The sequence below is a fragment of the Venturia canescens genome, chromosome 8 (genome assembly GCF_019457755.1).
Source record: "Venturia canescens isolate UGA chromosome 8, ASM1945775v1, whole genome shotgun sequence".
NCBI classification, from domain to species: Eukaryota; Metazoa; Arthropoda; class Insecta; order Hymenoptera; family Ichneumonidae; genus Venturia; species Venturia canescens.
In genome coordinates, this window is record NC_057428.1 from 7,866,899 (window position 1) to 7,884,379 (window position 17,481).

The 17,481-nt window shown below is 39.0% G+C and overlaps 1 protein-coding gene across 1 annotated transcript in view; it reads right to left on the reverse strand.

The window, feature by feature from the left end:
* LOC122414838 (mucin-12) overlaps positions 1 to 17,481 on the reverse strand; it is a 413,778-nt gene that overhangs the window by 203,570 nt on the left and 192,727 nt on the right. Inside the window, exon 3 of the mRNA XM_043426441.1 lies at positions 6,982 to 7,072. Within this exon, the coding sequence (XP_043282376.1) occupies positions 6,982 to 7,072 (91 nt within the window). The remainder of the gene's footprint in view (positions 1 to 6,981; positions 7,073 to 17,481) is intronic.

The window sequence follows — 17,481 nt, forward strand, 5'->3', positions numbered from 1 at the left end:
GATCAAAGGCAACACCAGTATATGTAACCCGTATTTGCGGTCTTCATAGCCATCGAAGGTATAATACATAGAACTTGACTGACAAGGTGGCGGTCCTTCAGGATCGACTGATCTTTCTCGGCAGAACCTTTGGCGATTAACAAGAGGTCAAGAGAGTAAGAACGAGACATAGAAAGAGAGGGAAACAGAATGGATCGTAGTAGGGCTTGCGAAACGGTCACTCTAAGGGTAGCTAGAGCAAATAGACAGTCTTGTACAAATAGGATTCTTTCTTCCTTTATTTCCTTTTCTGATTTCTCTCTCTCTCTCTCTCTCTCTCTCTCTCTCTCTCTCTCTCTCTCTCTCTCATTTTGTCTCGTAGTTATTTTCTGGCTGGTTATAAGGTATTCTTGTTATCGTCGCTATCGAGAGTAAGGGATTGCATTAAATTAATCACTATAGTCACGCTAGCCACTGAATAAACGAATGCCTTGCCGCTTAATCTTCCATGTCGAATATCTTTGACGCCGAGCTTGTAACGAGTTATAGCCGATTGATAACCTGATGACTGACCACTCCACCGCAGGCGCAAATACGTTTCGTTTGCTAGCAAACAGAAGTAATAGCGACGTATAGAAAAAAATATATGTTTTCATCTCTGGGCGAGACAAATAGGGAGAGTCGGATGAGAGAATTCTTCGAATGAGTTTATTGATGCCTAAGGTCCTAATCCACCCTCACGCTCGAGTCTTCACTGATGAGAATACCAAGACGGCGCTGAAATTATCGGATACGGGTACGTGCCACTTGGATAGTCGGGAGGATTACGAAGCTCATACGCATTTTTGTCCATGATTTGCGTGCGCAGGACATCAAATTCAAGGCCAATTAGTTAACTAGCTGAAGTCGCTTGGTGAGAGAAAAAATCAATGGTGAGTCGGAAGTCATCAACCCCTGTGATAAAATGGCGTTTGCTTCCATTCAAGTTTTACGGGTAAAAAATGTATGGCTTGTGTTTTCTTTTTTATAGCCACGATAATAGTCTAAAAAGCTAGATTATGCTAGTCTCAAGTTTTGTTTATTTAGAAACATATATCGGTAACGGGAAAGAAGGGACAGACGCAAGGGATAGAGTTATGAGAGCATACTGATAAAAATACTGGACTACAAAAAAGCACAGAGAGAGAGAGAGAGAATACAGAGACAAGGAGCACGCATAATATGAAAATAATATAAATGAAATAATATAATGGTACAGGGTAATAAATAATACTAAATCGTACAAGCATCTAAATCATACAGAATAAGATAACAAAATAATAAACAGGAAAAAATATAAATAACATGATGTTATATAATACAAAATCATGGGTATCCAAATGAGATGGTATCAAATTGTTCAATCGTACAAAATCATCCAAAGTTAAACAGAATAATACAAATTATAAAAAAATATAAAAACTATACGCGAATCATATACAAATCATTTTAAAAAAATCGTTGCAAAACGGTAGCCCTGTATCTCAAACCGTTTTCGAGTTATAAGCGTTTGAATTTAGCAGTGCCATAACACACGCAGGCACGAACACACGCACACACACACACACGCACGCACGCACGCACGCGCGCATCCGGACATTTTTTTTAGATATGATTTTTCGATGTTTTGGGAGATTTTGAGCACATTGACATTGAAAACTGGAAAAAAAAATTTTCATCATCACATAGCTTTCTCTCTGGGGAAGCAAAAATGAAAATAAAATTGAATAAAATAAAAATTAATCGTTTCATTTTAGCATTTTCATAGTTTATTTGCCTGGGGAAGTAAGAACCAAGCACATACTTGGGAAGTAGCACAAAAACGATTTATGAACTTTATCATAGGAAAATAATGTAATAAAGCTTTCGAATCATTGATTAAAAAAGAAAAAAAAACAGACTTCGAAAATAGCTACTTTTTTGCGTCATTCTGCAGAAACTTAATAAACAAAAAAAAGTTTTAGTCAAATTTTAATGGACACAATTGAAAAGAGTGACCTCAAAAATAGTCGACAAGGTGACTTACGAATTTTTCCAATGACGTTTCCTTGGAGAATAAACCACTTGAAAAGGGTACGTGCGAAAGACATGTTTCGCGCGTTAAAGAGTTAATTTAAAAGCATTTAGGCTACTGGCTGTGGCGATTTCACTTGGTAGTAAACTCCAGAAATAGCTAGCGAATACACTGAAAAAGTCGCGTATGTAACGGTGCGGGGAACATTTACTTTAAAAGTTGGAATTTGACGTCTCTGACAGACCTTCACAAATCAGCATCCGTAACACACAATAGCCCTTTCAAGTACGAAGGGGGGAGAGAGAGAGAGAGAGAGAGAATTATTATGTCTTAGCACGCTATGGGGCAAAGAATGAATCCAAATTATTGTTTACAAATCAAGAACACAAAACGAGTAAGAATTAAATAGTTTTTAAGGTACATAGAATGAGTAGAGAGAGTACACACGAATTTCACGTTAATATAATATATATCGAGAGAGAGAGAGAGAGAGAAACATTTGCGTTGTGGATTGAGAATTGGGGGATGGTTGGCGTGAATAGGGTTTCCGGTGGGACGCTCAGTCTGGTTCGGGGTGCTCCGCAGACTCGAGTTTCCGGTCCAGCGTCCACCGGTCCCCGGTTCCCGGTCCGGATCTCGTTCCGCTCCCGCGCATCGTTCTCTTTCCACTTCGAGTAGTTCAACCAAACTCTCCAAGATCGAAGCTTTTTTACCATCCCTACTGTTATTCCTCTTTTCTCAATGGTTCACTGCAGCACAATTTCGTCAGCTCTAGCAACGATGTTTTTGGATTGATCACGACGAGAGGCTAAGCGCGGGGAACCGGAGAGAAGATCGGCTCGAGTTTCGCCGATGAGAAAATGTACGACGAAGCATCAATGAGGTTTCATCCATTGAAATTTCGACCCTCTTGCTAATTAAGATATCGATTCTCATCGAGCAGCGCTACGCTCAAGAAATCTAACCGGATGTCGCACATCCGAACCCAACGTAAAGGCCGATCGTAGACCGCGATATCATCCCGAGCTCCCATTCTCCTCTTTACCTCCCCTCTTTTATTTATCTCTTTCCATGATTGGTAAAGCAATATTTGGTATCGAAAGTTCCACTGTTTATATATAGCACTGTTAATTTATATATCAGTGTTTCCCAATTATTCCCTGCTATATTCTCATTATATCAATTAAATCATGAAAGCTATTTGCTATAGAGAAGGTTCAAATTTTCAGATCTATGAGAGGTGAGAATTTTTATAATTATTATATATTAAGTGAATTAAGTTTAATAAGATGAATTGAAAAATAATTTGGCTGGTTATTTGTTATGCTTTTTCTTATGATGTTAGAAACATATGTAAGAGTACATACCGTTATAGCTTCCATCCCCCGGATATTTCGAAGGAAACCGCAGACTTGTGGCACGAGCTCGTAAAGAATGGCAAGCGGTCTTGTCACCTGATAAATATCTTTATAGCTCGTCCCATTTATAGTGTGGAAAGAGATATACACGAAAGCTCTCCTGGACAAGGGTCCGAGTTCGCCATATGAACGAGCGAACTCACGACCCGTGTAAAAACGAAATAAAGGGCAGACCACGACGGGAGCTTGTTACACTATAGCATGGCTAACGAGAGTGGGATATCGGGTAATTATGGGGATTAATCTCAACTCCCGTAAAGTCTACCACTTGTGGAGCCCCACTGTGCACTTAACAGCCTTAAACGATTTTTTTTCTCTCTTATTTCTTTTTCTATCATTCATTAATCGATTATTTGTTCAACTCACCTACTAGACTAACTAAGTAGATTTTTTAACCCTTCATGTAGTTTTTCGTCGGCGAAAAATATTGCAAAAAAGACTCGATTTTAACGTGGCTTTTCCTATTGGTTTCTTCCGTATTTTTGTTGTAATTTTATCCCCTCATCGTTACTACGATTCTATATTCTTTTGCATACTGATACTCAACTCCATGGACCCCATGACCCTTGCGTCGTGTGTTAAACGTATGTAGAACGTGCTCGGTGTGTCTCTGCTCCGTGCTCGAAGCTACAGGTGTCAGGGAGTAGCAGGAGCAGCATTTTTCAACATGGGGGAACAGCACGAAGTGAGATAAAGAGAGTATAAGCGTGCGGAGCACACACAGATGGAATGGTGATGGCAAAAACGAGTCAAAGAGGAAAAAAGAGAAAGAGAGAGAGTGAGAAAGGGGACGTAGGAGATAAAGAGAGAAAGAGAGTTAAAGGGAAAACTGCGAGGGCACAGAGTACCGGCACGCACGTTGAATCTGCTAAACGTTCTCACTCGTGCGTGAAACGCCTCGATATCACTGTTTTATTTCGGCTCGTTCGCGCTCCACTCTCCTGCGAAATTACATTCTCACTGTATATCGTATGAATATATATATGAGTAGATCTATAGCCATATATACACATACACATCGATTCTCCCTTTTACCCGTTCATGAGATTTCATAGAGAGTGAGTTCTTCACATTTTTGGCTCAACCTCTCGGAATAGGGGTTTCACTTTTTACCTCTGATAAATCAATTTTCAATCCCCTATATAAATCAGAAGGTATAAATTCTTTTTTCAGCGACCCCTATGTTTCACCAATTTTATATTAATTTTTCAGACCTTTATAGGCCAATACAAATGAGTACGAAATAAAAAAATTTTAAAAAATCCATTACGTTGCAAAATCTCATACTTCGTTCATTGGAATTCATTACTGCGAGGAAAAGCAACAGTAAAGTGTACGAGTTTCAATATTCTTCATAAAACGTGCAATCAAGAACGGAGCATAGGGCTCCTTGATGCTTGTGGCTAAAAGCAGAAACCCTTGTCCTTTCTCTCCTTCGAGATCCCAGTATGAATTTATAGCTTTTCAGGGGAATCCTGACAATACAAGATGTTACGAAACTCCGAATGCCCTTATTCTCTGCTTTCTTTATTTCTTATCCTCCAGAGTCTAGTTGTATACTACATGCTACACATACTCATTTCGGCTCTGCGTACACTCGTATACATACAATACCGCGTATGTGTCTAATGATAGCTGCATCGGACCGTCCTTTACGAACTAAGGCTCCAAGCGCTCATTTAGCCTAGGCGAGTCCGTGAGCCAGAAACCAACGTTATGTACATCCTTCGGCGGTGCTTCTCGGTAACAACTACGATTTTCTATAGGGTTGGTGCGGTGAGGTTAAAACTCTTGGGTGTGTATATATGTACGAGTATGAGCATAGCCTCGAAATTCGAGAGGATCGTTTTGTGGTGAGCCACCACAGGCGACTGCTGTGACAGTCGACCACCTCCGATTCTCTCTCTCTCTCTCTCTTTCTCTCCCCACGTCTGCCGCATCACCACCTTCTGAACGTCATGTTTCTCAAAATCTCTCTACCCCATGCGAAGCTGTTACGATCCCTTTCCTATTCGCGGTTCCGTACGAAGACCACCTCGAGAGGCAGCTGTTTCATCGTCGGTGAACCTCGACTCTGTCTTTCATCCCTTATCGTCGTCATTTTCGGCAAAGTTTTCCTGGGAGAAAGCTCTTCTCGCGCTATTTCGCTCTATCTCCGTTTCTCTCGATTCGTCTCCCTCTTAGCAAATGAGAAACAGGTGGTAAAATCAATCGACCTAACGACGCCGACAGGTCAGTCGACGTGGGTAACCCCGAGGGGCTTTTCAACCGAACCCTGCATCCACCTCCGAACCCGTTCGACCTGCACACTCTACCTCAAACCTTAACTCCATTCACCCCAATCTGTTGACGAAATGTGCCTATACATATAACTATCTCTATATATTGTTCATATAGATGTGGATGTACACAGGGTGTTTGGTTCGAACTATAGTAGGACGAATCAAGTCTTGCAGGACTTTACGAAGAGAGAAAGATAGGGAAACTTCAACGAGATTTGGCGAACGACGTAACTCCGAGTTGGAGGAACGGGAGTGGAGCGGGATTGGACGACTGGTTTTCGGTGGTGAGTGCCTAGTCAGCCCTTAATATCATAAGAGCTGGACCCACGCAAACAAGACCCCACGATCCATCCGTTCGACCGATCGTAAGCACTAGAAAGCTCCCACACATCCTCCCCTCTTACGACCTTATACCGAGATAGTCTAAGAGCTAGATAGGGAGAAAATAAGGTTTGCATGTATATGTTGGTAGCTATGAGGAAGCCCCTCTTGAGAACGAGAAGCCGGTTGAACCAGGTTGAGACTTTCATAATGATTCGAAGCTTGCTAGGATGGAAACAGCCCTCCAAACGCCATAGGAAAACAAACTTCATCCTGTTCTCTATTATTATCACCAACTAATAAGGGACCTAATTGAAACGTTCGGCCTTTTGTTTCCGGCTATGGACGATGGCTTTTCAATGCCCAAACTCTCGTCGAGTTTCCTTCACGGGAATCCCAATTGTCCACGGCTTTAAACGACAAAAGCTTACCCGAGAAGTAGGAAAATGAGTATAAAGTGGAAATGGTCAGTTAGCGGCCAGACATGGTCGTTGTAGCTTTATTATCAGATTTCCTCAGACTCGAATTACTATGAGAATCAAGCTCCAAAAATATTCGTTATATCCACAAGATATTCCAAATCCACATTATATTATTATCTCTGGGGAATAATGTTAACGTTTCGTCACGCACGATACAAATGGAACATGATTTTTTTTACTTGTTCATCAATTAACTAAGTTAAGATCTTGGGACAATTGAGACACGATGTCCCTCTATTATAATAGATGAACTAGAAGGAATAAGACAGTTTCAAATATCATTTTTGGATAATATTCAATTGGTTGGTTATGGGAGGAATTTATGGTTATGGCGCGTATGGATTTATTATGGTTGATGTCATTGTGATGTCTAGCTGGCACGAGTGACAAAGTTTTAAAACGATAGAATCAACAATCGGAAATGTGAATTGACTGATGAGACTTACCTGGTCGGTGTGCGTTGGAACAGACAGTCTGGGAGAGAGTATTCTGGATATCTTGCGCGAGGATTGCTTGTCGAGTTTTGCTCAGGTAAAGCTGAAAACAAAAATCATTATTAGTAATAAATATTTATTGATATTTGTTGAGCCAGGGCTTAAAACTGAGTTGACGTCTGAATAAAGGCTTTTGATATTTGGAAATCTCAACTCCGAGTATTTTGTATTTAGAAAAACGATGAGAGTGTAAAAAGAAGGAAGACGGCGAAAGGGAGAGAAACTATCTCTTAAGAATTTTGACGTCGGAGTGGATAACGGACCGAACGATTTATTCCATAGCTTTAACCCTGGAGTTATGGTTCCGTGAATAGTGGTTGTGTGCGGTATGAGCAAGAGCCCTCAGTCGCACTTGAAATTTATGAAAAAAGACGCCCGTTACCCGACTTGTTCAGTCATCTCTTACAACGTCAACGACACGACCCTTCACTCGCTGTTCTCTTTTTTTCTTTAAAGCTTCGCAAGCGTGCTTTCCCTCGAGTTATCTAAATCTTTTTATTTGATCCCGCACGTCAATCCTGTTCCAATCCTGTGAAAAATGAATTGCATTTCTCGTATCGCTGTTATAATGAGAATATCGAATTAAAATTTCTACAATAATCTATCGGGATTGTTGACGCGTTAGCTAAATCGTTATTAAAGGGGATGCCTCATTTCAACCCCAATGTGTTGGACGATAGTCGAGCGTTTTGGAGGCACGTGATCGGCATACAGCCGGATACCTTTCTCCCCAAATCCTCGATTGTAAGAACAAGCCGAGCCTCCCACACTGTCTTATCAAGAGCGGCAAAACGGGAGTGAACTGATAAAAGCAGTCAAAAGCTTCAGCCTCGTGCTAAAGCCATAGAATCAAAAGCTCGGAGAAATTTTATCGCTACCCTGTGTGGGGGACTCACGAGACGCGTTAATTCGACCTTTTCGATCTCCTCTCGCTTTTCTAGACTGTCGAGTTTTTTTCATTTTCTTTCATCCGTCCTAGTTTTTCGTCAGTCAGATCCCTTGATCTCATCTCGATATCTGCCGAGGAATCATTAAAAGTTTTTCCGAGACTCGGACACGATTCTTTATTTATTATATTGCCAAAAAAATTCTGAGAGAGAAAGATAGCATATTTAGCATGAAGCGTATGTCAGACGAGAGCCACAGATATTTTTCAGATCGATGCTTGTTGTTGATATACAAGAAATATGAAAAAAAAATATTAATACGAAACGCAAATGATATTTAACCGAAAATGTCATTACTACCAAACACGCTCGATAGAATGGGGTTGAAGAATTTTTATACTAGATAAAATGTCGATCTTAGTTGGAATGATCCATGCGTGAATAGGGGGGACTGGGGCAAAACGGGATACTCGAATAATTATGGAAACTGTTTTCCTTTTTTCTGCGACTTTTATATTTTTTCAAAACTTTTTACTTCCTTTCAATTTTGAATTTTTTCTCAATATTTATTAAAATTTCGTTGTTTTGATTTTTTTATACCATTTGCAATGTGCAAAAAATATTTGTACGGCAATTTCTACATTTCCATTACTGCCTACGACAGAAATCGCAGACATGCTTTTGAGCACTGTTTTTTTTTCTATATAATTAATAATCCATTTGAATTATCATTGAAGCTATTATTTTTTGAGCCAACTTAATGCTTCAGGTTACAGAATTCTATTGAAAATGGATTGCTAGGAGTTTTTATAGTCGCTAATTACGAATCCGGCATTAGATTTTGAACATTCAAAATGGAGGATCTCACATGGCGGACATGCAATTCTAAATGTTTATTAATTTTTGTAAAACTTTGTACTTAAAGGCTTTCAGGATCGCTGATCGCGAATTCGACATTTGATTTTCGAAATTTAAAATGATGGATCGAATATGGCGTACGTGAAATTCCAAAAAAAGAAACAAAAATAACATAACCAACAGAAGTGGAACAAGATGCTCTTCACATCCTTGTCATTACTTCTGAGTAGCGCTAGGAGAGAGACACAAATATGTTGTGGAAAAATTTGACCTTTATGACAGAAAATAAATTCTTTAAGGAACAAGTTTCGTACTCATAATTTTGTACTATTTTTCATCTACTATCTTGGATCCATCCTTTCGGATCTATAAATTATACAAATCTGGTTTCAGATTCGTTACCAACATCCCTAAAAACCCTCGAGGAACAAGTTTTACGTTGGCCTATCAAAGTTTGTTAATTTTTTTCAATTTTCCATCCGTTATCTTGGATTTAGAAATTATAAAGTTCGGTAAATATTTAGTATCACGGCACTACCGATATTCGGATTGTACATTTTTTTAAAAGTATGCGATGATCTTAAAACATCATAACTAGTCATGTTTATTTAATGTAAATTGTGTGTAAAATGTAAAACGTAATGAGAAAAAATGTAAAGTAAAAATATAAAATATAAATTAAAAACAAAACAAAATATTTAAGGAAAGATAAATAAAACTTGGCGTCTACCATATTGGATTCGCCATTTTGAATTTTCAAATCCTAATACCGGATTCTCAATCAGTGACACTAAATTTTCACCAAATATACAAATGTTCATGAAAATCGATGCAGATAGAAAATGCATGATTGAAAGGATTGAAAGATCAACGTTTTCAAGACTAGTTAGATTAAATAAAAGAAATTTTTAGTAAAACAAATTTTTACAAATTCTTTGAAATACCCTAATTTGCCCCTATTTTTCCCGAAATTGAGATACAACACGATTCATTTCTCGGTTACGAGAGAAAAACGCACCCGAAGCGGGAGATGCGTAAAATGAAAATTTTAGTGAAAAAAGAATGTCACAATGTTTTAAAAGACATCCGATATTGTTCCGATGAGAATTTTTTCTTTTTTTTTTTGCGAGTTGAAACAAATTTCGGTACATTTAGTGATTTTTTAGAGACGAAGCTTTTCAAACTTCGAAAAAATACAATATTTCCTCAGGTACCCCTTTTTGCCCCGTTCTCCCCTAATATATTCTTGGGAAAATATATGTATGTGAAACATCGATTGGGTACAGGAAAAGCTATGTGTGATATGAAAAGAAGTGAAGTAGCAAGCGCGAGATTGAGACGGACTCAAGCTCGTAAATACGTCCACGAGGATTTCTCACAAATCGCTCCTCGCTTTTACCCCCAGCGCGACTTCTAAGCTCGATATCCCCTACGATATCTAAGATGAGATACGGGCGTGGAGAGCCCAACGCATCGACTATATATTGTGCCTAACGTTTCCCGCGTCTCCTACGTACGATCGAGACAGTATTTTGTAACAACGAACGAATGCACGAGAGCCAATGTACGGCGTTTCCTGAGGCGAAATGTGAAAATATACATATATCCGTAAATATATACTGAATATATACAGGGGAGGGTGAGAGCAAGTGGAAAAGTCAAGCCGACGGTCCGTATAGAGAGAAAGAGGATAAGAAACGGAAGACCAACAGTGTGGCATTCCAATTTCTCAAACCCGCGTCCAATCCGTGTCGTATGCAAAATCAATCACACACCACCTTCTCCGCTTACTTCACATAAATATCTATATCCATGGAGATACCATCAACAATTCTCTGGTCCGAGGACTTGGGAAAGCTTGATAGAGTGGTAACCGAAAGATTGTCTACGAACCTCAGGAGAATTTAGTATTTTTTTAAACAACCCTCTGTTTTCAAATCTTCCTCAATTGACATTCGAATAATTCAAGGCTTTATTCACAAGAGAGATAAATCTCTGCTGATATTTTTCGAGGATTCGGTCAACCATATCCCCGCGAGAAAATGAAGACGCAAAAATATTTTAGAACGAAAATTCGTCGTTTCAGCTGAGTCTATATTGCTTTTTTTTTTTCATATCGTATTGTTCAATAGAAGAATAAAGGTAGCGATTAAGTAATGTTCTACGAGACAAAACATCACTCGTTTTACCCCATGATTATGCGACTTTAAACCCGGAGATACGAAAAAGATCCCTTATAATTATTATCAATGCTTTCAATAACTCTGCATTTAGTACAGGAAATGCGATAGTTTGCGTTTGTCAGTGCTTTCCTGAACGTGTCAACGCTCTCGTATAACATGCAAGGACGGTGAACGCTGGGTATAAAACTTCACTGACAACAGCAACCTCTCGTGATCTCGAGGGGGTTCCATAAAACAGTTATGGCTTGTTTATACACCGTCGTTGTGGAAGCTGTTACATCGTTACGAGTGAAGTGTAAAGAGCGAAGAGATGAAGGGCGAGAGGAAGAGAAATTCATCTCACACTCTCTTTGCTGAGTCTCGGGGGTTGAGTACAAAACGTGAACGTTGCGGTGAACGAGTACAGCATCATAGAAGCAACAGAGGAGGAGGAGGGCAGCAACACCCCTTTGAAAATCGAGTGCTCGCGAACACTTGGGAAACGATCGAGGCCTCATATATTCCCCTTCAGTGAAACACCTCGCCATCTGCATCGATATCCATTATACACGCGTTTTCTCCCATAAAAGGTGTCTCTTTTTGATAAACTAGCTTTTTATTCATATTATATACACAACAACATATATGCTTGAGTCAATTTTGTCAGCTTTAGTAGAATTAATATTTACAACCCAGAGAAAATGCGACATATCAGAATGACGCACTTTTCATTCAACGTTTATGTAGAAGCTCCGTAAATAATACTTTAAGTTTATTATATTTATAATTATATATTGATTTAAGGAACGATAGAAACTTTTCAATCTCCAGAGAGGGAGAGAGCGAGAGAGAGTTATTCTCCAGCCTCGATTCATTCAGAAGAGGCGAGGCATTTTCAATTAAATAATACTAATCTCGATAGAAAGAGAAATTTGGGCGAGACTGAACCCTCTATAAAATCTCATTCGCAGACTTTCGCACCCTCTCTCGCCAACTCCCTTTCTCCGCTTCAGAGAAGCTTCAACGATCGCCTATCTCTCCTCTCCCCCCCCCCCCCATTTTCTGTTTCTCTTCCGGTCTCTCTTTTAGACTTCGAATTGTAATTAACATTTGGTTCTCCCATTAGTGTAATTAAAGTGCCATGCCATAATCTAGGAACTGGCGTAGGGAGAGAGAGAGACGCTGGTGATGCACGAGAGGGTGCTTGCAGGGTAATCTTATCTTTCAGATTCCAGCCAGGGTTTCCCCGTCGTTGCTGCTATTTGCGTTCCTCTGTAGTACTCTCTTCGCCTCCCCCCCCCCCCCCGCCCCCCGGCTGTCGCTCTTTCTTCGCTTCTCTACCTGTCGCTGAAAATTATAACACCTTTTTCGAATATCTCCAAATCAGAATTTCACTCATGTTTTTTATCGGAAGAGCTATAGTAGCGTATAGTCAAAAGTGATTGAGTGGTTAAGCTACGTTTTTAATACTTGTCGTCGAAGTACTTTCCTCCTGAAGTGAATGGTTACTTTATTAGCAATCCCAGGTGAGGTTTAGTGTTGAGTATCATTTTCTATTACTTTAGGGATTCGACATATGCTGTAAAATAGATGCTGTAAAAAAATTGAAACAAGTATGCTTATTTTTCTCAAATTGACCTTCGCATCGAATATCTCGAAATAGTGTAGAAGAACCGCAAAATAATTTAGCAATTACAATTTGGTTAATTTTCATACTTTTAACGTCGAAGTTTCGAGTTTATATCAAGTTTATATAAACGCGGACCAAAATTGATCAATGCATTTCACAACGGATATCAATTTGAATCCCATCAACGAATCAGTCAAATATTTATAAAAATATTGTTGAATGAGTTTATATGATAAAATAAATAAATAATACAATAGTCAACTTCTACCCCTATCGAAAATAATTCCCGATTTCGCTTTGCTTACGTCATCATCGGATTATCACATCTCCCAGTCTTCTAAGCATTAAGAAGACCATTAAAACTATTGATAATCATATGGAGCATGAAGAAGTTTAGAAACGTTTATGGATTAGAATCAAGCGAGAAACGGTGAACGTGTATTACAGGCGAGCGTATTAAACAGTATTTTTTCTTTTTTCAATGGAGTGAAATCAATTTTATGTCTAATGTATTGTGTTTTCCTGCGTTTATGGCGGTGAACGCAATGATTTTTTTGTCTTCGCTAAGTACATTCCTACTGATTTGTAAGGGTCTTTTGAACAGTTTCCCATTAATTTTGTTGCACTTCGTAAACAATAATATTTTCGATATTTGTTTGCGACCCTGAAAAATCATGAGTCTCAGCCACCTTTACCTCATCTGTTTTTCTATCGTGTTCGCACAAGAGCAAACGTAATAACTTTGAAAAAAAAATCTAGTTCTGTTTTTTACTTAGTTTTCGTTGGTTTGCAGCATAAGAAATACCTCACGACCGGCATAATGAAATAGAACGTTGTACTTGCTGTTTTTCTCTTCCGGTTAATATTATCTGATTTACCTGTATCTTACACTCACGAATACGAAAGTCGAGTAAAACGCAAAGCACACCGACCAAATTTTTTTTTGGTTCAATTTTTTAGTTTATAATTTTTTTCGTTTGAATTTTTTTATTTATTTCTGTGATCTTCATTTTTTTGGCTGCAAACTTTTTTTGTTATGTTTTGTCGTTGTATTTGTTGTGGTTGTAATTTTTTGCGTCCATTTTTTCTCCTTTTGTAATTTTTTTTGTTCGTCATCCGATGTGCTTGATAAATTCTACATTTATTTGGCAATGTTTAGTTTTTTTAATTGGAACCATCGATTTACATGATTTTACCGGTGACTGCCGAAAAGGCTTAAATATACTTCTTTCTAGTTTTTTTTTTAACAGTACTCATGATGTGTTTTATTTTAGTTTCTTTCGATGCCGTGATAATAATGAAAGTTTAGGGAAGAGCCGATTCATTTTAAAAAATATATAAATATGCAAATATTTCGGTTCATTCCACAGCACTTGATTTTCGTTTTCAAAGTAAGTTGGTAATTCGCTACATGCCACTTGTAGTACCGATTTTTATGGAATGATTTTTTAAATATTCAGCGATGAATTGTCGAGCTCCCAGGAGGAAATAATAGAGATTAAGGCTGTAAAAGGTCTGTGGCAAGTAAAAGATGATGCGGAAACAGAAAAAGAAAAAACACAGCAGTGGTTGGGAGCGTCTTACTCCAGAAGCACGCTAAAATAAAGAAAAGTAGGATCGGGAATTGAGATAAGGAGGTTCCCGTTGACGTTTTCCGGTGGTTGAGTCAATAATACGGGTTGTACATAAGGAAGGAGAGAAAAGCGGAGTGAATTGAGAGTTAGTATGGCAGCGGTTTGAAATCTCGTCGCTTTTTGGCCTCACAGGTTCACCAACTACTGCCATAAAGAAGGCATGGGTGTGTTTGTTCACGAATTTGCCTCTTCTTCTTCTTCTTGCTCTTATTCACTTGCATCTCGCACCGCTCTAAATTTTTTCCAGGGTTGCGCCTTTCTTTGCCACCAAGAAAAAACATACGAAAGTAAAGAGGGTGGGGGGGGGGGGGGGGAGGGGAGGGGCAGAAGGGCGGTTACTCGACCACGAAAAAGCAAGCACAGACTGTTTTATCCTTGAGACTTTATCTTATTTTCCGTGGACGATCCAAATCTAGAGGATTAATACCATCTCGGTCGGGCCATTTTATCTCTTTCTTCTGCTTTCGCACTGACTTCAAGCTTTTGAGAAAGAGTAAATAACTGACTAGGGAGCACGCGGTAAGGGAAAAAAATGTAGGAGGGTGGGAGGACAACACCGGAAGACTCGAAAGAAGTCGAGGGAATGAAATCACGATGCAATTATTTTCGTTCCAGCTCATGAACGGGTTTCGAACACGAGATTTCCCCATGAAAGATCCTTGGAGATTATAGCAAAGAGAGGAAAAAAAGAAATAGCTCGATAAATCCTGAAGGAGAAAAAGCGCATTGGGAAAAGAAGGATTGGCCTCGTCAAGTGCGAAGAAGATGAAGAGAGGCGTGAAAAAAACCAACCCCGAAAACAGTATTTTTTTTTTTTTTTTTTATATCTACGACAAAGATGATTTTCCTCAATGGTACCGCGACTAAATCGAGCCTTCGTCAACCCCATTGGGACATAAGTCACGGAGCGCTGTGAGGCGTGTGCGTGTATGAAAAAAGAAAACGACCAGCGGGACGACACTAATGGCATTTTTATTATTTCCCAGTTGTCATCTCCCCAAGCCTGGAAAAGCTTGAAACGAGTTTTGTCGGATCACTGCCGTCTAACGTAACGTCAAACGGGGATTGTTCGGTCCATTGGAATCTTCTGACACCTAGTGACAGCACATTTTCTCGCTAATATTTTAACTTCTTCGCTTTTTCATCGCTGTACAGATATTTTTTTTTTTTTTTTTTTTTTTTATTCCATCGACAGTAAAAATAATTTTTACGATATGATTTAAAAAATTACTATATTTTTATTCACAATTCGTCGAATTTCTAGTCGCTTTTCATGATTGCAGAAGAGAGAAAGACTAATCTGTAAGCAGGACGTGGAAACGAAAAGTCTACGTCCAAAGAGTTTAAGCTTGCAGAAATTCGAGATCTCTTGGTTTCGTGGATGCCATTTAATCATTAGCGATTCTAAAAGCTTCACTGCCCCCGTCTTGTTTCTCGAATATTAGCCCCAACATTAACACGAACGTTGCCTTTACGAACTTTATAGGAGGCGAGGCTTCATTAATCAAAGCGCACCAGAATGGAGAAGCTCGTTTTCTACTCAAACTGATGCTCATTTCCAGCTTTAGGATTTAAGGCAACCCTCGCAGACAACCCTGATTCTATGTCGTTTCATGGTCAAAATTATGTTGCTTTTTCATTAGAACTACTCTGGACATGATACACGATTTTGCCTTTTCGCAGAACTCATGTTCATAATGCATAAAACACCTAAGCATACCTATGTACATTGAAAGAAAGACTTTTCCCAAGCAATCAATCATGAAAGTGTTAAGTTTAAGGTAAAAAGGAATTCAAACTTCGAATATTCGAATAAAATTTTGTTCCGCAGCCTTTCTTGTAACATAATTAATATAACACCGCAACGGCATGGTGATTATTTTCTGTTCATTTGAATAATTATCACGAAATTTCATTCGGTTTTTATTCGAGTCCCTATTCGATTTTAATAAACTTAATGATTTCGTTGTATCACGTTGTATGATTTTGATGGTGATGATATTTTTTTCAGCCAAGAGACAGAAGGAACTGAGCTTGATGGTAAAAAGGAAAATAAAAGTAGTGATATGATTTCGCGATGAGAGAGGATGCAAGCCCGAAAAGTACTTTAATATACGGACAATCCTCTTGACTCTACCGGAACTCGTGAACTTTTACGGACTGTGAAACTATAGGACCTCTTCGTACACCCCTCTCGTTCTCTTCATGCCAATTGTACATAGAGTGAAAGAACTCTAGTGTCTGTCCAGAAATGAGCTGTCATATCTTCTGCGATTGCGGTTCGCTTTCATGGTTTCCAAATTGTTCGTGGAAGAACACATACGAGAATGAGCCAATCCTCTTTTCCAGACGTGAATATGCTGCAAAGAGGAATTCACGAAAGAAGTCGCATGTATGCAAATTTTTTTTCTTTTTTTCTTTTAGTTCAGCATTAGGAGAAAACGAATCCTTGATAATCCACGCGACACGGTTTTCATCCCTGAATATCTACAAGGCCTGCCGAATCGCGCTTCAAAGGTATTCGGAGAAACGAGAAAAAACGAACAAAACGGGTGGAAAGAAAAAACAGGGAGACAGGCAATGGGTATAGAAGAAGGAGGAGGAGACCGGCGGGGAGACGGGAGGTGGGATAAAAAGGCAGTGAGAGTTTTATAAAGAAACGGAAGAACGGAATTAGAAGCCTACGTGTCTCGACTTCGTTATTTATCATTGGGTTCAGACCGATGAAAGCCTTAGAAAAGAGAAAAAATAAAGATCGAGGATACCGACGCGAATGCCACAAAACTTGACTATATTTTATATATTTTTTTTTCTTTTTTGGTTCTTGTTCGCGATCATTTCGTTAATTTTTTGCTTTCCCTAGCGCTTATATGTATACTATGTACTCATTATGGACTTGTCTCCTCCTTATACTAGATATGAAACGTGATTCGAAGTGCAATGGAAAATGTCTACAGAGTAAAGCATGAAATCAAATACTGATTATGACGGTAACCTTGAAGGAAAATCTGAAAAGAAACCATGCGATGGATCTGAAACGATAGTTAATAGTGACAACTGGTACAGCTTGATAGGAAGCCACGCGGCAAATCTGTTTAACTTTGGATAATAGAAGTAAATGAAGGGCATAGGCGAACGAATGAGCGTTTCGATAGATGGGGCGGGGAAAGAGGGGGAAGGACCGCGGGAGCGGCCAATAATGGCGAATCGACAAGATAGACGAGGGAAAAGCAAAAGACCAGAGAAAATTCGTTGCGTTCTCTTCCTTCTTCATCACTTTA